We start from the raw sequence: 25031 nt of genomic DNA on the forward strand, positions 1-25031 counted from the left end.
GAATGCTGAGGTGGCCTCAGTCCACAGAGGTACCCAAATTATGCAGGGGGCAAGTGATTAGAGTAATGTGAAGTGGGGGGAGCAGGAGTCTGTAGGGAGAATGAGGACAAAGGAGGATGGGGAAGCTGAGGTTATACAAGTTGAGTGTTGTATTCACAAATAGAGAGCCTGGAGGGAAAAGGTGACTTGGGTGGCTCATTTGAGGGTGTAGGAGGCTCAATGAAGATTAAACCAAAATGTTGTGGGATGAAGGGGGTGGCAGTATTTATTGAACAGCTCACACATGCAAGGCACTTTAATAAAGCCTTGTGGAGGGAAGAGATGCTACCCAGACAACCAGGACATGGCTTCTGCCCCAAGGAGGCAGTGACACACCGGGAGAGTGGTGAAGCGAACTGTGGAAGCACGTAATTTAAAAGGTTCTTTCTGTTTGGGGGGATCCAGCAAGAAGGATAGGATCTTTGAACTGGGCTTTTCAGAATGAATTTAATACATGGAGATGGTAGGGAAGGCATTCCAGGCCAAGGAAATAGCATTAGCAAGATGTGAACTCAAGAAAATGTGGGGTCAGCCAGGAACAAGACACTGTCTTTGGTGTTAGTGGGGAAAGTGGGCCAGAGCCCTAATGCAGTACTTGAAACTTGATTCTCTGAACAGCGGGAGCCCTTGCAGGTTTTTAGACGACCATGCGTTAGAAAACTCACTCTGGCCTTAGGACAGAGTTGGGTTAAGCATTGGTTCTCAACCCTGGCTTCACGTCAGCCTCACCTGCAAAGATTTTTAAAATTCCAAATCCCAAGCTGCACCCCAGATCAATTAAATCAGAATCTCTAGTGATGGCACCCAGACATCAGTATTCTTTAAATCCCCAGTGATTCCACTGTGCAGTCAGGATTGCACGCCAGTGATTTAACGCAGGGCTTGGCAGACTCTTTCTGTCAAGGGCCAGATAGTAAGTATTTTTGGCTTTATGGTCCCTAGGGTTTCTGTTGGAGCCATCCCAGGCGGCCATTGTCCACAAAGGCAGCCGTACACAATATGTGAATGAATGAGCGTGGCCGTGTGCTAATAAAACTTTACGGAAATTCGAATTTCATATAATTTTCACAGGTAACCAGTATTCTCGTTCTCTGGATTTTTTTCCCCCCCGATTTGAAAATGTAAAAACAAACTGCAGACTGTACAAAACTAAGCAGCAAGTCATATTTGGCCCACAGACCCTATTTTGCCAGTTCTTGACTTAGAGGGTGAAAATTGGACTCAGGTAGTCCAGGAAAGAAAATATTACTACAGTAATCCAGATAAGAGGTCAAGTTAACTCTCTTTTGTGGTTTGTTGGAAGGGCAGAGTGAAGGTAAGTGATACTGAATTGATATTTATAGCAACTCATGTTCTCATGTGCTACTTTTGAGCACCCAGAAGTTACTGTACAAAGGATCTTGGAAGGAATCATTGTGTGTGGTATGTAGTGCTTAGCCCCCTTTGACTTTGTCTTTTTGCAGGGATTTGTTTTACATTGAAAGGCTGTTTCTTTTCCAACTACTTGTAATGGCTTTTCGTTGTGGCAACACCTAGCACCACAAACTGGTTAAGTCTCCTTCCTTATGTGCCAGCCATGCTTTTGTTTTCAAAGAATGACCTTTCCTTGCAAACAAATGTTCTCTTTAGAAAGTAAGGTGAGCTTGATATAAGGAGATATGGCTACTTACATTTTATTTTATCAGGTACCACTGCATTAATGCAGAATTCCCTCTTTGCATTTTCTTCCAGCATTTGTTGCTTGGTTGAGGATCTGCCAGGATAAATGGTGCCGCTGCACCTCCACCTCCCGCACTATGAAAACGAGAGGCTGATTATTGCACCTTCATTCCACTGAGGTTATTTTAGAAACCGTAAGGCTAGGGAAAAGTTTCCCACTGACACTGCTGTGCTTTAAAATCAGTGGTACATTTCCACGTTGGCCTGGTTATTTTGAGCACCATTACAGTCGGGTGAACAAATTCACTTACCTATTTTCTAACTTCCCCTCTCAGAAGTCTGCTGTTTCAGTGTCTTCCAAGAATGGAGGTTATACTGGGCCCCCCACTGTGAAGATTGGAGAAACTAAAGAACATGTTAACTCTCCTTGAATTTGCTGTAACAGGAGGGAGAGAAGGAAATTTAGGACCACAGCCAGCAGCATTCATATCTTACTGGAAAGTGAGAGGTGAAAAAAATAAATAAAGCTTTATTTTTATTTTTCCTACCATGCTCACAGTAGAGTTGTTTCTCATAGAACACAGAAGTATTATATATATGAACCATATAAAGGAAAAGCAGATGATATTTTGAAGTTTGTGTGTTCCCCTGAGTATTTTGGGGTATTTTTGATCACCAAACATACTTCACATCACTAACTTTTTTAATTGATTTCTAAATTTGGGGGTCGACTGTTTAAATTCCAGGGACTTGTTTTCCCTTCTTCTCAGTGGTCTTGAGTGGTTCTCATCATCTTAGGGACACCAGCCAAAAACCTACGATATAAAAGTGAGGTTGTGATTGAGCGCTGATAATGTCAAACGCTTTTAATTAAGCCTCTGATGTTTTATACATTGATAACAAAATAAAGGTTCAGATTTATTAAATTAGCTTTCCACTTATTTTTAAAAAGCTCTCACCACATAGGGAACAAATATGTAACAGCAGCCTGTTCTGTGCAGCCAAAGCCTCAATGTGCCCCAGAGGAATTCCTGCATAGAGTCCATTTTTAAGGAAAGGAAGAGGTCAGGAAATAAGGCAAAGCTATAGGCATAATGTGGAGATTAAGAATGGGAATGCCTGATAGAATTCACAACCCAGGATGACAACAGCTGAAAGACAGTGTGGAACTGATAGAGAAGAATAGACGTTAACAGTTGGAAGAGACCTTAGGGATCATCTTGGCTAGTGGTTCTCAACTTTGACTGCTCATTGGAAAACTCAAGAACTTTTAAATAATACACTTGTGTAGGTCCCACCATGCCAATTAAATCAGCATCACTAGGGATTAGGACTAGAGCATGCATATACTTTAGAGGCTCCCCAGTGATTCTAACCTGCAACCAGGGTTGAAAACCACTGGCCTAATCCAACTCCTTCATTTTACATATGAAATCCAAAGCAGATACCCGGCCCAGTAGTCAGAGAGGTATTATTTGCTTGGATTTTAACCTTAATCTTCTTGTGTCCTTATATTCCCTATGCGATCATATCCCCTCTCCCACTTTAAATTACACCAGTAGGCTCATGACTCCCAAATCTCTCTTCTTTTTTTTTTAATTGAAATATAATTGATTTATAATTTTGTGTTAATTTCTGCTGTACAGCAAAGTGATTCAGTTATACAATACATATATATACATATTCTTTTTTATATTCTTTTCCATTATGGTTTATCACAGGATATTGAATATAGTTCCCTGTGCTATACAGTAGGACCTTGCTGTTTATCCATCCTACATATAATAGTTTGCATCTGCTAATCCCAAACTTCAAGTCCATCCCTCCCCCTTGGCAACCACAAGTCTGTTCTCTATGTCTGCGAGTCTGTTTGTGTTTTGTAGATAAGTTCCGTTTTGTCGTATATTAGACTCCACATATAAGTGATATTATATGGTATTTGTCTTTCTCTTTCTGACTTTCTTCACTTAGTATGATAAACTCTAGGTCCATCTATATTGCTGCAAATGGCATTATTTTGGTTTTTTTTTTTATGGCTGAGTAGTATTCTGTTGTATATATGTACCACATCTTCCTTATTCATTCATCTGTTGATGGACATTTAGATTGTTTCCATGTCCTGGTTATTGTAAATAGTGCTGCTATGAACATAGAGGTGCATGTATCTTTTTGAATTATAGTTTTGTCTGGATATATGCCCAGGAGTGGGATTGCTGGATCATATGGCAACTCTATTTTTAGTTTTTAAGGACCTCCATACTGTTCTCCATAGTGGCTGTACCAACTTACATTCCCACCAACAGTGTAGGAGGGTTCCCTTTTCTCCATACCCTCTCCAGCATTTGTTATGTGTAGACTTTTTAATGATGGCCATTCTGACCAGTGTGAGGTGGCACCTCATTGTAGTTTTGATTTGCATTTTTCTAATAATTAGCACCACATCTCTCTTCTTAGCACCATACACTTATGTCTAACTTCCTTCAGATTAACTCTCCAAATGTCACTATATTCAAAACTGAACTCCCTCCCCCCCCCCCCCCACCTCACCACTCAAACCTGCTTGTCAGTCTAGATTCCTTATCTCATTGCAGGGTACCTCTCCCCCCTCAGCTGTCTGCGTCAGAAATCTTGGAGTCTTCCTCTGCTCTCCCCTGTCTTGTACTCCTGTCTAACCGAGTGCCGCCTGTCCTGCCTCTTAGCTATTGCTCACGCCCATCTCGCCGACTCCCCTTGCCCCTCGCTTCCTTTGGGATGGTGTCATTTCTTCAGAACCACTGCACCCTCTTCTCACAGCCTTCGGCCTCTAGCCTTGCTCCCATGCTCCATCTCTAACAGCATAACAAACCTCTTTCTGCAACTCAAATTTGATCATTTGTCACATTTCTTGCATTGTGTGCTCTAATCATTTAGCCATTTCTTTGATTCAACAAAGCTACGTCTTTTTTCTCTGCCTCAGCATTCCTATACTCGACCTACTTTCTTACAGTATAAAATGGCATAATCTATCTATAGACTCAGTTCTTTTCTTTCTGCTTTTATCAAAAGCTGACCTCCCCAGTACACCGTACTATTTTCCCTCCTCAACCAAATGCTGTCCCATTTCAGACTGAGTTTAATGGGCCCTGCATTGCCCACACGCTGACTCGGGGAACCTGCCCCTGCAGGAAGTATAATAGAAGAGCCCAAGGTAAACATCAGACCTGCCTCAGCCTCAGACCACATCCTTGGAAGTCAAGGCCTTCGCTTACCTCTGAAGGTTTCCTGGCTACTTCATTTCTTATCCCTGACTTCAGTGTCTCTTGCTGCTTTTTGCTTAGTCGCTGTTCTCACTGTGATTCTCCCAGTTCCTAGTTCTTCACCAACAACGCTTTTGATTCTCAGTCTTTGTTATTACCTTGCAACTCTTGGCTGTTTCCACCCTTTTGCCTCAGGATACGGTTCCTGAGGTGGAATGCCTGTCCTTTCCCTGTCATGTAGTAACTGACCAGTCCTTGATCCCTAGCCGTTATTACCTGGAATTTTGACTCCAGCCCCTTGGAATGTATTTAGAGCCACAGTCTCCTAGTCCCCATGGCACCATCATTGCCTCTTGTCTTCATTGCCCCCGCGTGACACAAAGGTCAGCTATTCAGAACCTGATCGTCCAATTGGTGAGTTTCCTTGGCTCCTTATCCTCTTACTCTTACTTTGCTGCTGCTACTTGCCACTTAATCAGTTAACCACTTCTTAGGCTCTCTACCAGAAAGGGAGCAGGAAAAAATAAGTGTGTTGAAACTCTCCTTTCTTAGCATATCATTTATACTTTAAAAAAACAAAAACAAAAAGGACAGCTTATTTTAGTAGTTGCCCTAGAATTTGCAATATACATTTACAACTAGTCCAAGTAAAAGAAATCCACTTTTACATAGGATGATAAAACTTCACAGGTAGTATGAATACCTTGTAATAACAAAATAATCCTAATTCCTTCCTCCCATCCCTTGTATCATTGCTGTAATGTATTTCACATATACTTAAGCATACATAATCAAATACATTGTTGCTATTATTATTTTATCTAACTGTTATCTATTAGATCAATTAAGAATAAGAAAAATTAATTCACTTTCACTTATTCCTTCCTCAGTGCTCTTGCTTTCTTTATGTAGATTCAGATTTCTGACATATATTATTTTCCTGTTCTCTAAAGAACTCCTTTTAACATTTCTTGCAAGGCAGGTCTACTGGCAGCAAATTTCCTCAGTTTTTCTTTGTCTGAAAATGTCTTCATTGTTCCTTCATTTTTGAGAGATAATTTTGCAAGGTACAGAATTCTAGGTTGGTGGATTTTTTTTCTCTCAACACTTCAAATATTTCACTCCATTCTCTCCTTGCCTTCATGGTTTCTATGGAGAAGTTAAAGGTAACTCTTACCTTTGTTCCTCTATAGGTAATGTGTTTTTTCCCCTCTGGCTTCTTTCAGGATTTTTTTCTTTATCTTTGATTTACTATAATTTGAAAATGATATGCCAAAGTGTAGTTTTCTTGGCATGTGTCCTGCTTGGTGTTCACTGAGCTTCCTAGATCTGTGGTTTGGTGTCTGACCTTAGTTTGGGGAAATTCTCAGTTATTCTTGTTTCAAATATTTCTTCTTTTCTTTTCTCTCTTTCTTCTCCTCCTGGTAGTCCCATAACCACATATGTCATACCTTTTTTAGTTATCCCACAGTCTTTGGATATTCTGTTCTCTTTTCTTTCAGTCTTTGTTCTCTGCTTTGTAGTTTTCGAGGATTCTAGCGATATATCATCCTCTAGCTCAGAGATTCCTTCCTCAGCTATGTTCAGTCTATTAATAAACCCATAAAGGCATTCTTCATTTCTGTTACATTATTTTTGATCTCTAACATTTCTTTTGGTTCTTTCTTAGGATTTCCATCTCTCTGCTTACATTGTCCATTTGTTCTTGCTGTCTGCTTTATCCATTAGAGCCCTTAGTGTATTAATCAGAATTATTTTTGATAATTCTAACATTTCTGTCATGTCTGGTTGTGATTTTTGCTCTATCTCTTCAAATTGTGGGTGTTTTTTGCCTTTGGCATACCTTGTGATTTTTATTGATAGTCGGATGTGATGTACTGCTTAAAAGGAATTGCCTTTAGTAATGTGGCAAGATGTGAGAGGTGGGGAAATATTCTACACTCCTATGATTACATCTCAGTCTTTTAGTTAGCCTAGGCCTCTGGACTGTGCACTTCTTGGTGTTTTTCTCTCCTCTTAGGTGGGATAGGATGGCTAGGTGGGCTGGAGTTGGGTATTCCATTCCCCAGGTCAGTTAGGCTCTGGTAATAATACCGTAGCAGGTTCAGCTTTGATTAGCTAGTTTCTCCTGAAGGCAGGCCTTGTTAAAAACAGAGTGCACTGGTGTATTTCAAAATGGTTCCTTTTCCCTCTCCTTCTGCTGGAAGCCCAAGGGGATTTTCTCTGATATTTACTGTGGGAACCTCATTGAGCTTCTGCTAGTAAATCTCACAACACTGTGAGGGCCCCTACTACTGAATCCCCTCGGAGTCCTTAGCTCTTAGAGTTGTTAGCACCGGGCCTCCAACAATCCAGCAATTACAGTTCCGGTTTTCCTGCCCCAGCGCTGGTTCCCACAGGGATTCGCTCTGCCCTGGGAAGCTGCATTCCTGGTGATTGCCAGTTGGTCTCTCCAGTTGCAGGGGGGTGGAGGTGGGCAGGCGGGGGAGGGCAGTAGTTTTCCCTGAGTTTGTGGTTTTTCAGTCTTTTCAGCTTATTACTTGTGAGGACAGAGTGGTAATTTCCAAGTTCCTTACATGCGGAACCAGAAATAAGAAGTCGGTACATTGAAACTCAAACTTGCTCTTTTGTCTCCTTACCACAAAGTATGATGAGGATTTGTTGAAACATTTATATTTTATTATAATATACCTTAAGCACATTGAACTCTCTGAAAGCTTGTAGGTTTTATCATTTTTGAGAATCTGTATGTAGAAATGACATTCATAGCGTTATTACAGTTTTACCTTATAATCACACTATTTTATTTGAGAAAACTTTAATCTACAAGTAGCGAATAGGCACAGAAAACACTGAATTCGTTTGAGGAACCAGGAGAAGTTAAATTGGTGGATACTGTTAAAACTCAGTTGATTGTGTAACTTCACGTTCAAAATACAGGTTCTCATCACATGTGGAATGTCTTTCAGATCCGAGCTCTTTTGTTACCTTTGATAAAAATTGAAATAATTACATCATCTGGAAATCGGAACTGTTAAAAATCCTCCTTTGGGGCCTTTAATTTTGTTTGGTTTTGTCTGAAAGGGAGTTTAAACATGGATATAAAAGGGGTTCATCAGTGTTTTCTGTCCTTGCAGAGTGAAATTCAAAGTTCCTATAGGCAGGAAATGCCTATGGGATAGAGATCTTCAGATATTCAGCTTGTCAGAAATGTAGAAACTTTACCAAATTTGCATACTGCCTCATTTTAAACACAGCTGCAACCCACAGAGACTGCAGGACTCAGCATGTAGTTACTTTTTACCATCCTCTCATCTCTGTGGCCAGGACCTTGAGATTAATGACGAGGTGGACTTGAAGGCACCTCGTACTGTTCTCGGGGAGATGTTTGCCATACTCATTGTACTTTGGCCACCCTCATTCCAAGTTCATCACACAACTTGTTTGACACGTTTACTTTTTGAACACTTGGAGAATTAACAGGTGGTTGCATGACTGAGATGTTTATTTTAACAGGCGAAAAGGTGGGAGGTAATTTAGACACACACTATGATGCAATCGGAAACTACCTAACTCTTCCATTTTTGGCTCAGCTTTTTGTTTCAGTTAAAACTGCTGACAGCAAGGCTCAACTGGTCTTGTAGCTTCGTATTGTTAACATTGTCTGCACGTGAGGAACTGGCTCAATAGCAATAATGACCATGCTTCAGTTACTCGTACATGAAACCTTCTCCTTGGCTTTAGTGCTACAACTTAGTAAAGGGTCTCTTCTCGGAGTTTCTGCCATCCGCAGTTACATTGTGAATACAGAAGGCTCTAAAAGCCCTACATCTATCTCAACATGCTCTAGAAAACAACTTGTAACATTCTCTGTCTGAATATAGAATGCTCAGAAGGCAAAATCCTACAAACAAGACAGCAAGACAGCTCATTGTTATTTTCCTTGATATGTTCACCCTGATGTGTCAGGATATCCGTTAGGGTTGATTCTTGAACTGTCTTCATTCAGCGAGCAGAAGCAACAAGGAATTTTACTGGACAGTTAGTTGTTCATTTGGTTTGGGGGTCAAGGGACTATTGCCGGAAGTGGACGTGGTCAGAGATAGAGATTCTAGGTGAGAGATGGCTGACTTTTTCCGTAAAGGGCCGGATAGTAAATACTTTAGGATTTATGGACTATAGGGTCTCTGTTGCAACCACTCAACTTCTGCTCTTGTAGCGTGAAAGCAGCCATAGATAATACATAAGAAAATGACAGTGGCTGTGTTTCAATACAATTTTATTTACAAAAGCAGGCAGTAGGCTGGATTGGCCCAGGGGCTATCATTTGTCAATCCCTATTCTGGATCCCAGAAAATACAGTTCTGGGCTATATGACTCTGACCTCACAGGAAAAATAGCAGTGGTGTTCAGTTAACTGGACTAGTAACATATAACCTTCAATATTCATAGCCAAGACTTTACTGTAGTTGTATATAATAAATTTGTTGTCAGAAAAAGGCATTCTTTCCTCACTGTCTTCTTTTGGGGCTTAGTCTGAATAGTGTTATTTGCTTTTTATTTATACCCTACTTTCTTCCCAAAATAATAGAAGGTATATTTAGATTTTAGCTATCAAAATAAAGATATAAAATCCAAACCCACATAAAAAGGTCACATGAAAGAACCTCTGAATATTCCTTATCCACCTGCCAACTCAAGCTGGTAGCTCAACCATTTTAGGGACTAATTGGTCCTTGGGACACCTCCTAAGTTGAATACTGATATGCTGCCTATTTTATCTTCTCAAGCATAATTTCCTTTCTGAAAAAAAATTTCCCCAGTGTTTTATATTGTCTCTTACCAAAGGAAGTGTTAATATCCGTCATTTTTCTTCTGATTGAAGTATAAGCCAAGAACTGTTAAACCAACTAAGTGGGTGTATGGAAAGGAAAGAGAAAATTATAAGCTAATGAAAACTTTGGCGGGCAAGTGACCTGTTCAGAACAGATTCCAGGGCTCATAGAGCCAGGGGACTGTTTCCAAACTGTTAGAGATACATCTCTGCTCTCTAGAGAAAAGGAGTGTTAGATTATTTTCGAGCCCAGTGGTCAGAAGCACAGCTCAGAGCTGGACAGAGGAGGTAGGAATTGTAGCTGAGCTGCAGGGAGAGATGACTGTTAGTGGTGTCAGAATGTGGAAACAGGCCAAGTGAGTTGAAGGACTGCTAACTGGATTTGTGGCTCCAAAGACAGTTCTGAAGTAGGGAACTAATCTTTGGGAAAACTGTGAGTGTATACAAATGACTCTAACACAAGGTCCTAATTCATATCAGCTCTGACTGCTGAGCCAAGTAGCTGCCCAAGGTCATATAGAACCTATGCCGGGGATCTGCCTAGACCTATGGCGTAGGGGAGGTGTGACAGATGTGCTCATGAGGAGGCTGGAGTTTAAAGAAGGAAACACTTCCCTAGGAAACATGGGTACCAGGCAAGCATTAACAACATCAGAGTAGAACCTGGAACAAGATGGGGGCAGCATTAAGGACAAACAGGCCACTCTCATGACAGAATTTTAAGATGTGGTGTAGTGGGCTAACTCTATGATGTATAAAAAATAAATACAAGAAATAAATTCTATAATCAGCAGCTGGGATGATGTTCAGTATCTGTTTTTAAAATGTCTTATCTATTTTCTAAATTTAAAAATGTTCTCACCTTTAAACGAAAAAAAGAAATTAAGAATTTCCAACCTAAGCCACAATCCCTTCTTCTCTTTCACTCTTGATGAGAGGACACACTGGTCTAGTGTTTGGGGGAGGGGGCAGCTTGACAGTTTCTGTCAAGGTAATAAACATGCATTCCACTTGATCCTGCAACCTGACTTCCATAATTTATCTTTTAAAAAAAAAATACACACACTCAAGCTGGCAAAGATGTTTGTGCAAAGATTATCATTATATTTATAAACTGAAATGCATTTCAGGAAAAAAGTTCAGATTTCAGAAGTTTTTGGATTTCAGAACTCTGTCTAAGGGATTGCAGAGCTGGATATATAAGCATTTAAGTTTGGCAGGGATAAATTGTGAAGAGGAAAAAAGTAAATTTCAGAACAGTGTATACGGAATGGTTCCTTTTCTTTGAAAGTAATAGTAATCAATTGTGTGTGAAGATATGTGCACAGAAGGTCTGGAACCATCCACAAAATTGCTCATGGTGGCTATGGGGGAGTGGACAGATCACAGTGGATTAGTAAACAAGCTGATTCTTATAGTAACTCTCATAAGAGAACCGCACACTTCTTCATTGTCACAGACACTGAGGAGCAGGAGGTGGAGAAGCCCGGCTTCTTCTAATGACGAAAACATCATTGGAAGTGAAGAGAGGCTTCTCTGTTCATAACTGTATATGAGACTTACATGTCATCATTACTGATACAATAGTTTTATGCCTAACTCAGGTATATTCATTTATTCATTAGTTTAGCAAATATTTATTGAGGGCCTACTGTGTGTGAGACACCATATATATAACAGTGCCATATATACATATCTATGTCACTATATAGCAGTGACAGAGCAAAGACAGCCTCACAGCTGCAGGCTCCAGCAGACAGACCCAGGCTGTGACCAGGAAGCCTGAAGTAGGCATATTGCTTGTTTAAATGGATGCGTGCTAGTGCCTAACTCAGAGTAACTGAAGTTGGTATTGCAATGAAATTGAAAGTGTCCTAAGTATGTTTTTCTTTCTTTTCATAGTTTCTTCTTCATTTTAGTCTCTGAATTATGCATTTATTATAAATAGAGTTTTAATTATGGAACCTTCTAGAAGGAGGTTGCCTCACTGGTCTGTGACAGTGACCCACATAGCCATCAAGTGGCCTTGGTTTCTGGTTATATCCATTTGTCCCAGGTTGACAGTGTAGCCCCTCAGCTTGCACAAAGGAGGAATCTCTAAATAAACAATGTTGTAAAGCAGATACATACATACATACATACATACAGATAGACAGATATACATGTGTATATTTTTGCCACCAGTGTACTCACATGTTTGTGTTTTCTTCCACAGAAAAAGCAAAGAACAAAAGATCTTTCTCAAGTATTTCATTCTTACAATCCATATGATCACAAGGTAAGAGAAGAATGTTATCAGGGTTCCTGGGTAGTAGAAGTCCTTCTGAACGTATAGCACACTTTTCACCAGTATATAGTGATTTTGAACTACAGTTACCAATTACATTTATATTTCAGTTTTAATTTTTTAACTCTTTATCTCTTGTAAAGAAAAGAGAAGATCTGTATTTCTGAACTAAAATAATTCTATTTTATGCATATTAAAATCTAGTTACATATCATCACTGAAATCTCAAAGACTGTGAAAAGACAGATTTGGGAGTGTTTTTTGATTGGTGGGTTTTTTCTTTCCAAACAGCGTAGTAGACGAACCTGGCTTTGGAATTGGTAGAGACAGTTGAAATATTATCTGCCAACTGTTGGTTCTCCATTGCTTCTGACAGAAAGTTATGTTTCTAAATAAAAATCCTAACAAAAAGCAGTGCCGAGAATCATAACTGAAATATTCACTCCCGAGAGTTTTGCTACACAGAAGACCGAGTAGTGTAATGACCCCTGCATCCCCATCCCATAGCTTCATAGACCCATGGCCAGTCTTGTTTCATTTATACCCACACTCTCCACTTCCTATGTTTGAAGAATTCTCAAACATCTCTTCACTTATAAGTATTTCACCATATATTTGTAAAGGATAAGTTCTCTTTAAAAAAAAAAAAACATAACTTATTAAAGAAAACGCTCAACACCACATCTTCATGGGGAAATACATTAAAGTATTCTGAGACTTGTACAAAACTTCTATATCATATAAGGTTCCAGTAAATCTGTTAATTCGAGGTGATTTCAGAAGCAAACAAAACATTCGCACAGTTGAAATGCTAATATAAACTTAAATCTTTATCTATGAATCTACAAGGAGACATGTGGTAGGGATTTTTTAACTAGCCAAAATAAGCAGTGTGAAAACTACTCTCCTCATTTGAGAATACAGAGATGTCTGGATTCAGGAGGAAAAAATTGTGCCAGTTGTTCATAGAAGTTGAAAGAATTTGAATAGCTTCTAGTGTTTCTATAGTGAACAGTTGACTTAAGCATCAGAAATTTGTCAGAAGAGGTGTTTATATTCCACGTGACCGCAGCGATATACAAGACTAAAAATTTTATCATTTCAAGTTACATTTTTCAAGTTAAATCAGTCACTTTGCAGAATATGGCAATTTGTTTGAAAGAGATTGAGCGAGCCAGGCGTGTCTGACAACGCAGGCGGAAGGTGCAGGCTGATAAGTAGTACAAGAGCAAAAGGAATGAGATTGGCCAGATTTCTGATGGGGAAGTTGCATTTTTTTTTAGACGATGCCATTTAATAAACATAAATGCAACAGTGGCTGAAGTTAACATTTAACAACAGCAACAACAAGAGGCTATGACAAATCAAAGGTTTTGCCTGACTTGTCTAAATTTTGCCCACTTCGAACATTTTTTTAATTCACAGTTAAGGGAAATTCCATTATTCTTTTATTAGAACTCTTAATGGAACTTCGCCATTCACAGCTTCTCCCAGCTTCCTCTTCATATCCTTTGTGGCACTGTATCAAAGTCACCTCAGATGATTTTGGCTTCCCTTGTGAAGACTTCATTCCTCTACAAATTAGTCATCAGGCAGTGAGGAATTGAATGTAAAATGCTAGATGGAGTTCCTTTTGATCTTTGTTTTAAGATCGGTAATAAATTATTGTTAAGTAGCTGGACTGCTTGATGAGTGGTTTTTCAAGCTCCCAAGGTTTAGCCTGTTGGCATTCTGTTTTATTCTATATGTGTAGTAAAGGAAAAGGGAAAAGTTTTCCTTCTAGCTCCTGCCCCTTACTGCCTCCTCCGGATTTTCTAAGCTCCAGCCAGGCAAGTCTAACCGTGTTACTTTTAACTGTGTCTCTTGTTGGTCAGTGTCCCCAAAGCCTAGAATCACAGGGATTGAGTAACGTGCACTATTTTCTCAATATTAGAATGTTCCTTTTTTCCTCATAAATAAAATAATAGAAGGTTGTGATTCGAGTTACTTCGTCATTTTTAATTACCCAATTATATTCGAACAAATTCGTTTTCTAGGCAGAAAAAACGTTAGTGTAAAACGTTTTGTAAGATGTGGTTAAAGTTGGTTTAAACATCTCATGCTCAATGAGATTTCTGGAGTGATCTTCAGGTTAAATATATACATATGTCATAAATAAAAGCTTATATAAAATAAAATATAGGCTGTCTGGGATTTGCTTTAAAAAAGAATCAAAGGAGGAACGTGGGTAGTGCACAGTAAAATAAGGTTGGCCATGTGTTGATGATTATTGAAACTGAATTATTGGTTTGTAGGGGTTCATCATTCTACTCTGTGTATTTTTTTATATGATTGAAATTTTCCATAGTAAAAATGATGCAAGAAGTAAAATAAACTATGGTCTGCTCCTGGGAGTGAATGTTGTGGTATTCTTTTCCTCTCTAGCTAAATTTTTTTAATTGTTCATTTTCCCCTTGATGTAAATTTGTACCAAAGAAGGAATACTCAGCATTTCAGTGGGTTCATTATGCTGAGTAAACTCAGAAATGCAACTCCTGTTCTAGAGTTGGCATAATTTCCTGGGGCTTCATCCCAAATTATAGTGGGTCACTTAAATGATAGCCTTGCCTACAAGAAACTGTTAAAACAGTTGTAATTACAAAGGGGCGTTGGTACCACCGTTTTGTTCTCAGTGAGTCAGTTATATTTGCTCTCCTTTCCTTCCCCCCAACCAAGACTGCTCCTGCCTGACCCCAGACACAGGAAAGTCACCAGGTTAAACAAATTTGTTGTTTGAGTGAAGCCAGGTGCATTTCTTAATCATACTGTAAAACCATTGTTTAGGTTGTAAATGGTCAGTTTGTTTTCTCTTAGGTGCTGTTGCAAAAAGCAAATAAAGCTTAGGGCAAAATGAGCATTCAAAATTAGTCTTAAGAAAAATACCTGATTTGTTTTTTTAGACTCTAAGACAAATTTTGCTGGAGACTGGACGAATTTCAGCTTGGATTGTTATTTCTGGTCCCATGTCCATTTTTTAAAAAATTGTTTTTCGGAGTTCTCATAATACAAACTTACACAGAAAGGCTTGACCAAACCTAATTCCCACATATCTATCCTAATAAAAGGGAACATTGGTAAAGGGAATCCAAAGCAGCAGGTAATCTGATTGTATTTTGAACATTATATTCTTTCCTCTGTTATTTTAATAAACACATAATAAACATAGCTTGGAATTTCTGAAAACACATCATACTAGCTACCAGGAAGATTATAGGGACAGAGGTCTTCCACTTCACAGGCAGCCAACCTGGAGTTGAATTTTTCCTTTGGAGAAGTCACAGGTAAGTAGAAGAGGCTATAATTAGAACACTTTTATTAAAGGTATGCAAATTAGCATATGCTTTTTATCTTCGGCCTGACGAAAATATTGCCATGCGTATAAAAGATGTCTCTCTCTTTCTTATTTCCTTCCTTCCTTCTTTTCTTTCTTGTTAGATTTTATCAGAATTATGTGTTTGGAGAAATCTAGGTTTATTAGCTAAACACAGATGTTTTTTATAATCTGCTATTGTAAAAAGCTACTATAAAATATGAAAATACTTGGAAAGAAAAAAGTACACAGTTCTGTTTAGATCTATAGTGGTTTTTAACATCTGCAAAATTGAATAAGTTCCTATTCCATTATTCTTTTATTAGAACTGTTAATGGAACTTATGGGGCAGAGATTATTTAAACAAATAATCTATATGAATTAATATATACTTGACCATTAAAAGTGAGTTTTTAACAGGTTGTCACTGTTACAGTTTCTGTATTTTGTGAAGTGGGCTTCTCATTTTCTTTTAGTGACTGTTGTTGTTTTAATAATTTTCTACATTTGTAAAATGTTCTACATTTCCTATATAAATCAGCGGACAAGTAGAAACATTATTATATGGCTCCTGTGTTGGTGCAATAAACTTTTCTTTGTCTTTTGGTGACCAATTTTTTTTAATGACTTTTCTACACACATAGACATGTATCACTTGAACTGTAAACAAACTCACATGTCCAAAAAACAGCTGCGTGTGAATACACTTGATAAGTTAGCATGTGAATAGATAGAAAATCACTCACTCCGAGGGATTTTATGTAGCAATCTTAGCCGTCAAAAACACAGCCGGGAACCTGAAAGTAAGCCAGCCTAGGCCCAGACTGTCAAAATCATCTAATTCTCTCTCCCCGCCTCATTACTTCTTCAGTTCTCCATCCACAAACAGTCCATTTTTGTTTTTTTTTTAATAGTTCTAACAAACATAGATGCCTGGCTTCCCAAACCACGGTCAACCCTAGCAGCAGTTAAAAAGAGGGTAGTTATTGCTTCAAGAAGTCAGAGCTCCATTAAGAAGTGGCCGCATACAAAATGAAAGCAAGGACAAGGCCATAAAAGCTCTAAGTCATTAACAGAGGGACTCTAAAAGTGCAGCTGCCCAAGTCCACTTCATTTGGACCCAAATATCCCTATAATACATTTTTGTAGTCCCAGAGTAAAATAATTGGACCAAAATTATATCAAGAAACAGATGTTTTGTTTAAAAATAGTAGAGATGTGTATAATCTATTTTTACAAACTATTTTACGAATAAATTTCATTTATCTTGAAAACTCTCTTAGGAACAGCTGGTTCTTAATAAGGTTGGATAAATGAAGTATGTATTACTATAGAGAGTGGTTTCATAAAAGAGAAATAGTGAAAGAGTGGTTGAACATGTATTGGTAATTGGGTTAAGGACAGAAAATATGTGTGAGAGCATAAAAGGTGAGAAGGGTAGAATCAGTCTTCCCCCAAATTATTCATTCATATAATTAGATACTGTAAAAATATTAAAGCCTTTGAGAATTATTATAAGATATTTTTATCCTAAAGATTACTCTAGGCCTAACTTGAGTGAATACTTGTAAGTAGTGAATCAGTACAATGCATTTTTAACTGAAGTATTAAGTATACAAAAGAAGTTGATATGTATTTCCCTTATCCACCCTTCTAAGACTACCTTAAGAACTGTCGTGAATACAGCCACTTGCAGGAATTCGTATCTCCTAGTGCACAGTGAACTATATAATAAACAATGTAAAATTATATTTTCTGCGGCTTCATTTGGGCAGAAGCCCAATCTATTTCAGAAGTCTTGGGGCAGAAAAAGTCTTCAGTTATACACCCCCCTTTCTTCCCTTAAGAGATTAGTAGTCTCTATGACATCAAGTTTCATAAATACGTATATCATACCTTAAGCAAAAGGGACGGTTTCGTTTCGGAAAATCATGTATTGATTTACACTTCTCCATTAATCAAATATGTCTAGTGATCGAAGATAAAAGTTACTTTATCCAGCTCTTTATGTTTGAAGAATAATGGCCATTTGACTCCGTCCTCAGGCAGCTACGATACTGTCAAACCTTCCTCATCCCCTGTGCTTTGAATAACATCATGCAGCAGCAGAGTGCTGTGGGTTGTGCTCTAGAGAGGGAGATGCAGACTTGGATTATTGCCTGCTGGCCCTGGTGAGCTTTGAGCTATCTGCCGTCTGGAAACAGCAAATTCAGTTTTTAATGGATCCGGCACTCTATGATAGCCAGATTTTCATGGCACATGCAGAGAAAGAAACAAGTTATTGATTTGGCATGTTTATGCCATGCTTAAAACAGTTCTCTGCAGCAGGTTGGCCAAAGCCATTTGTGCACTTACCTCCATTCCCCATCTCTGGCAAAGACTAAAAAATGTTTAAAAAGTAATTTTCGGGATGCTGCTAAATATCAGGAACAATTGGATTAGCTTCTAACTGTTTGAGTTCCCTTATTGTCATGTTAACATGTGTCATACTAAAACCGTGCTCAGGTTATGGCCTTGAAACACAAAGAAGTGGGCGCTTCAGTAAATATTAAACCCATTTCATTGGCCCCATGAACTCCACTCTAAAGTCAGTTGAATAACAGCCTCAAAATAATGGACATACTAAAAAGCTCTTTTGGTGTAAAATCTGTGCTTCCCTCTCTAGGTGACCATATAATTGTTACCAAAGAGGCAGATATAGTTCAGCTGCTTCCAGCTTCAACAATAGGTATCTCTAGCCACACTTTTGCTTCCTGATGAATGCCAACCTGATCCAAAAGCATTTTCCTTATTTTTAACTTTCCTCAGCTTGTGATTCAAGTTGAGTAACAGGTCATGTTTCCTTGAGCCTAACTTTGATATTGTACCTATGTATTTTTTTCTTTTCCTTCTAACATGACATTGTTCTAAAAATCAAACATTATTTTTTTACATGTTGATTTAATTTACCTTGTTCCTGTAAATGCAGGGGTAGGTGGTATGGAAGTATGTGTAAATGGCAGAGATTTTAGTGATGTTAAAATGATATATCCAGGGACCCATAGATGTCAGAATTCTGCTCTGGCAGTTACCCTGAGGATTGACAAGGAGACTGGAATCTGATTGGACCTTTATTATTATTGTTATATTATCATTATTATTATCATTATTATTATTATTAAACTACTTACAGCACACCCTGTAACTGGTAATATTCTCAAAGCTTTACATATACACATAACTCATTTAATCTTTATACCAACCCTGTAAGTACTGTTATTATCCCCTGTTTTATAGATGAGGAAACTGAGACATGGATTAAGTAACTGCTCCAGGTCACACAGCTAGTAAGTTATAGAGCATTCTAGCTCCAGAGTCCATGCTTATCACCCCTATGCCGTGAGTAGCTGCAAATCTGCTGAGTAAGAGGCTCTGATAAAGGTGGACTGACAAACACAGCTTAAGTTCAAGGTCAAGATGGGCCTTCTTACCCTGCCTCTTTCCCTCCAACCCCTAAATCTAAATAGGCAAACTCTATGTAGAAACAGAGGTAGGAGAAGGAATAAGGAGAGAGAAAGGACGGCAACAGTCCAGGGGAAGAGTGTCAAGGATTCCATTGACTGGCCTCCCTGTAAAGCAGACAGTAAAGCAGCCAAGCTTGTGCTGACCACGGCCACCCTCACCTCCACTCTTCCCCTGTCTGATTAATTCACCATCAGCCTGGGGCAAAGGAACCTTGACTTAAGCTGTACATCAGGGCTGATATTATCAGAGACTAGCAGATGACTCTGAAGCGCTGTCGGGCACACTTTTTCTCACAGAGCCCTGTTCACCTCGCTCTCCTTTCAGCTCCCCTCTGTGAAGGTGGTAATGGGGCAAGTTCCAGCCAAAGGATGGGAGCTCTTCAGGGCCAAAACAGCAGGGGATGTCCAAGCCAGCGAAATAGGGCACACCAGCCTAAAACCCTGGAGCCCAGAGAAAGGTTGAGGAGAGAATCAACTGAAGTCCAATGGAGATGGGAAAATGGCAGCAGGGCAGGTTAGAAACTGGTAGACTGCTGTCCTGTTCCATCTCTCAGGACACCAGCTAGCATTTGCGACTTATTTCATGGGCAGGTGGCGTCATGAGGCAAAAGTCAGAACGTTACCCAGGTCCTGACTTAATGTCCTGTTTCGTAGCATATTCTCTTCCCTCCACCTTCCCGCCCAGCTACTCCCAGGAAATATCAGCAATAGGGAAAAACAAAGTTCATGATCAAATATTTTGCTAACATTCAGTATAAAAGTACTGATAAAAAATTAATCAAAAGAAAATCTAAAAGGCAACAGAAGCAAAAATAAACAAGTGGGACTACATCAAACTAAAAAGCTTCTGTACCGCAAAGGAAACTATCACCTAAATGAAAAGGCAACCTAGCAAATGGAAGAAAATATTTGCAAATCATATATCTGGTAAGAGCTTAATATCCAAAATATATAAAGAACTCATACAACTCAATAGCAAAAAAACCCACAAACAATCCAATTAAAAAGTGGGCAGAGGATCAGAGTAGACATTTTACCAAAGAAGATATACAGATGACCAACAGGCGCCTGAAAAGATGCTCAACATTGCTAATCATCAGGGAACTGCAAATCAAAACCACACTGAGATATCACCTCACACCTGTTAGAATGGCTGTTGTCAAAAAGTCAAGCAATAAGTGTTGGCGAGGATCTGGAGAAAAGGGAACCCTTGTGCAGTATTGCTGGGCATGCCTCTGTGGAAAACAGTATGGCAGTTCCTCAAAAAATTAAAAACAGAACTACCAAATGATCCAACAATTCCACTTCTGGGTATTTATCCAAAGAAAATAAAAACACTAACTCAACAAGATGTATACACCCCATCGTTCATTGCAGCATTATTTACAATAGTCAAGACATGGAAACACAACCTAAGTGTTCATCGATAGATGAATGGATAAGGAAAATGAGGTGTGTATATATACACACACACACACTGGAATATTATTTAGCCATAAAAGGGAGTCTTGCTACTTGCAGCAACATGAATGGACCTTGAGGGTATTATGCTAAGTGAAATAAGTCAGGCACAGAAAGACAAATACCGTATGATCTCACTTAAATGTGGACTCTAAAACAAAACAAAACAAACTTACAGATTAAAAAAAAAAACCAGATTGATGGTTTCCAGAGGCAGGCTGTGGCAGGTGGGAGAAATGGGTGAAGGGAGTCAAAAGGTACAAACTTCCAGTTATGAAATAAATAAGTCATGGAAATGCAATGTACAGCATGGCAACTATAGTTAATAATATTGTATTGTGTATTTGAAAGTCGCCAAGAGAGTAAATCTTAAAAGTTCTCATTGAAAGAAGAAAATCTTGTATGTATGGTGACATGTTAACTGGACCCATTGTGATCATTTTGTAGTATATACAAATATTGAATCATTATGTTGAAACTAACACCTGAAACTAACATAATGTATTTCAATTATACCTCAATTTAAAAATAAATAAAAAAGAAAATCTACATAGAAATGGCAGTTACTATATTTTAAATTATTTATCAGGCCTAAAAGTATCTCAGTTTCTACTGTCATTGATTGTATACTGCCTCTACGAAATTCACTAGCATAAGGAAGAAATCAGCAGAGGAAGGGAGAGGAACTGCACTGCACCAAGAGCCAGAGTATGTGCATCTACCACTCATCCCCGGGCTGCTTGCCTCTGACTGCTCCAGCAGTCACCCCCATGCTGGTCCTCTAACATCAGTCTTTGCATGCAGTTAAAACATATCACCAGTCTCTTTCCTTCTTGATACATACCTGCCCCAAACCTTTTTTCTATGTCTCACCACCAGTGGGCACTACCACTTACCAACCTTTCCCAACAGCAGACTTAGCTAGCACACCCTCCACTTGATATGTTAGGCCTGTTGCATGTTGGGTTGCCAGTTAGCAAATGAAAATACAGGACACCCAGTTACACTTGAACTTCAGATAAACAGTGAGGGGTTTTTTTGTTTATTTGTTTGTTTTTGTTTTTGTTTTTTAGTATAAGTATGTCCCATGCAATATGTGGGACTTATTTATACTAAAAATTTATTCATTTATCAAAAAAAATTTATTTATCTGAAATTCATATGTAGGTGGGTGTTTTGTTTTTATCTGGCAACCCCAGTTGCATGTACATTACACTTTTCACTTCAGCAAATTGAGATAGATGAAAGGGAGAAGAATATCCAAAATGGAGTGAAATAAAAAATGATTTTAAAACCTCCCCTGTATATAATGTGAAGGATATGAGCAAGTTTCTTCCTACTCCTAACCCCATCATTGTATAATGTGTGTGGCCTCCCTGTCAAAGGCTGACACCAATGTCGGACATAGTTTTTCAAACATTCACAATTTTAATTAAGAAGATAAAACAAGTTACTCATTTAACTTTTGTTCTCTGAAATCTTATGACCATGTTTTATCCTGGGAAACCTGTTTGGAAAATTGCTTGGAAGACACAAAGAGAAGTTAAATTAAAAAGTGCCTGTACCTTATTTTCAAGGAAGAATTTTCAACCCCCCCCCCGAAAAGTACACTTTGTTTCTCAGCAATACATTTTATCGTAAAATATATTAATGACTTCTTTGTAGCTGAATTTATTTTTATTGAGATGCACTAAAAAGTATTAATGCCATTGATGCTTAAAGCAAGTAATGCAGGCATCCACTAGAGAAATGAGGAAGCTATTACTGACTTTTTTCGTCTCTAGCTCTGCTGCTCAAGTCTTCATATGGTTGAAAATCCTTTGATTGGTGCAGTGTGGGTTGATGCTGTTTGCGGAGTTGGCTCCCCAGGCCTGGCCTCTGTCTTCCTCAGCACATTATTAACAGCGGCTAAAGGCCCCAGTCTATGTACCACTCTCCTATGATCACCAACCTTCGATACAGATTCTGACTTGCACAATTTCCAGAATTCTCTTGACAAAGAATAGTGAAATGAAAATATTTCCATGGGCCAATAATTCATTCTCTCCAGGGTTTCTGTGCAAGGTTAAGAGGACATAATTACAGTTAGCATCTATGGTGCTTTTTTAATATATACATTAATACTCTTCTCTTGAAATTAGAAAACTAGAGACTTTTGGTACCTGGAAGAAAATAAGGTAAACAGCTTTTTCTAATGATTGTTAATATTTTCCATTATTCAACACTGTACCTTTGGGTGCTTTTCAGATGTCCAGAGGTATTTTAAATGCACATGTCAAATAAAAATAAAGGAGTTTTAAAAGCTCAAGTTCTTTATAATTTAGCTCTATTGTTATACGGCACACACATGGGTAAGAAAGGAGAATATTCCATTTTTAATTACTGTAAAGTATAATAATCCAGCATATAATCATACAACAGAAATCTCTAATTCAATTTAGGTCTTTTTTTTGGAGGGGGGTAATTCTAAAGCTGCTTTTTTGTCTGTATTCCTCACTCTTTATTTCATATCAGCACTTTCTTTCTCTAATTTAATTTGAAACGATGTAGTTAACGTTTTATGTTTGCCTCCCTCCCTGTAACTCTGGGCCTGTGTGCTTCCTTTCCATTGGTTTTCAGTTTGTCTTTCTCCCTGCGAGCTGATTACCTTCCCCTATCCATTCTTTGTACTCATATTTCCTTACTATGCCACATACGTTTACATCTCTCCACCCAATTTCTCAGATGGTTTTGCTTTTTACCCTCTAATATGTTCCTGCTTGGAGTGTATGGGGTGTAATTCTTGGGATCTTCAACCCGGTGGCATATTCTGGAACTTTACTTCCTTTCCCCTGGAGACAGTAACACAGAAAATCAACACTGGGTCCGTCCATTCTCCCTTCTTAAACTAGAGAGCTCATGTAATCCCGCTGCCCGCCTCTTGTATACGTAAAGAAAAGTCTCTCTTGTCCTGTTGAATTCTTACTCATCTCTCATGACCCAGTTTAATTTTACCTTCTTTGCATCCTTTCTGATGCTCACAGAAAATTGTTGTCATGCTATCACTATGACATGCATATGTCTGTATAATTTTGAGTTGTCATGCTCTTAGAATTCAGTGCCATTCAACAATCATGAGTCTTTTCCTAGGGGACAGGCATAAATGCTTATAACCCTATAGGGCAATAGAGGAGTTGGCAACAAACATTGCATTGTAATTATTTTGCTCTGTCATATATTTATTGTTGATATAACTGTTTCCTCCTGTTACACTGAGGATGTCTACAGGACATAGATCATATCTCACTTGTCTTTTTTTCCCCTCTCCAGGGGAAGACCCTGAATGGTGGACTAGAATTTAGTGTGTTGTATATATGAAGTGTGTTTCGTTCTTCTTTTGCTCTACATACCATAACTGTACAAAGCACTTACCCCTTATCCCACAGCAAATACAAGGTGAAAACTCAGCCTTTTAATTCCCAGTTTGGTGCTCTGTCCATGTCACTACACAGTCGGAATGTTCCAGTAGTAATGACCACAGCTGTGGGAGGATGCGCTAAGTTTGTTCTTGGTTTTTAATTGTAAAATAGGTAATACACGCACTTAAAACCATGCTCAAAGAAATTCTCCCTCCTAACACTATCCTACAGATCCCTGTTCCCCTCCAGAGGCAATCACTGTTTTTGGTTTTGTGTATATGCTTCTAGAGTTGTTTTCTGCATATACAAACACATACCTTCCTATGTGTCTTTATGTAGATACATGCCCTTTTTAATTCAGATGTTAACATACTACAAATTCTTCTCTTTTTCACTTTACAGTGTATCTTGGAGATAATTTCAATCAGTACATAAAGAGCTCCTTGTTCCTCTTTTTTTAATGGATCTTTATTGGAGTATGATTGCTTCACAGTACCGTTAGTTTCTGTTGTACAACAAAGCGAGTCAGCCATATGCATACAAATGTCCCCATATCGCCTCCCTCTTGAACCTCCCTCCCATCCTCCCTATCCCATCCCTCTAGGTCATCACCAAGCACTGAGCCAATCTCCCTGTGCTATGCTGCTGCTTCCCACCAGCCAACTATTTTACATTCGGTAGTGTATATACGTCGATGCTACTCTCACTTCACCCCAGCTTTGCCCTCCCACCCCATGTCCTCAAGTCCATTTTCTGTGTCTACCTCTTTATTCCTGCCCTGCAACTAGGTTCGTCAGCACCATTTTTTTTTCTTAGATTCCATATATATGCGTTAGCATATGATATTTGTGTTTCTCTTTCTGACTTACTTCACTCTGTATGACAGACTCTAGCTCCATCCACCTCACTACAAATAACTCAGTTTCATTTCTTTTCATGGCTGAGTAATATTCCATTGTATATATGTGCCACATCTGCTTTATCCATTCATCTGTCAGTGGACATTTAGTTTGGTTCCATGTCCTGGCTATTGTAAATAGTGCTTCAGTGAACATTGTGGTACATGACTCTTTCTGAATTATGGTTTTCTCAGGGTATATGCCCAGTACTGGGATTGCTGGGTCATATGGTAGTTCTGTTTTTAGTTTTTTAAGGGACCTCCATACTGTTCTCCATAGGGGCTGTATCAATTTACATTCCCACCAACAGTACAGGAGGGTTCCCTTTTTACCACACCCTTTCCAGCATTTATTGTTTCTAGATTT

General features: G+C 38.7%; 1 protein-coding gene across 3 annotated transcripts in view; it reads left to right on the forward strand.

Annotated features, from left to right (window-relative positions):
- The window catches only part of CDKAL1 (CDK5 regulatory subunit associated protein 1 like 1), a 669678-nt gene that overhangs the window by 529279 nt on the left and 115368 nt on the right, over positions 1-25031 (forward strand). For all 3 annotated transcript variants that reach the window (XM_061194866.1, XM_061194868.1, XM_061194867.1), the window contains exon 13: positions 11984-12046. In XM_061194866.1, the coding sequence (XP_061050849.1) occupies positions 11984-12046 (63 nt within the window). The remainder of the gene's footprint in view (positions 1-11983; positions 12047-25031) is intronic.

This window comes from Eubalaena glacialis, chromosome 7 (assembly GCF_028564815.1).
Source record: "Eubalaena glacialis isolate mEubGla1 chromosome 7, mEubGla1.1.hap2.+ XY, whole genome shotgun sequence".
In the NCBI taxonomy this organism is placed as follows: domain Eukaryota; kingdom Metazoa; phylum Chordata; class Mammalia; order Artiodactyla; family Balaenidae; genus Eubalaena; species Eubalaena glacialis.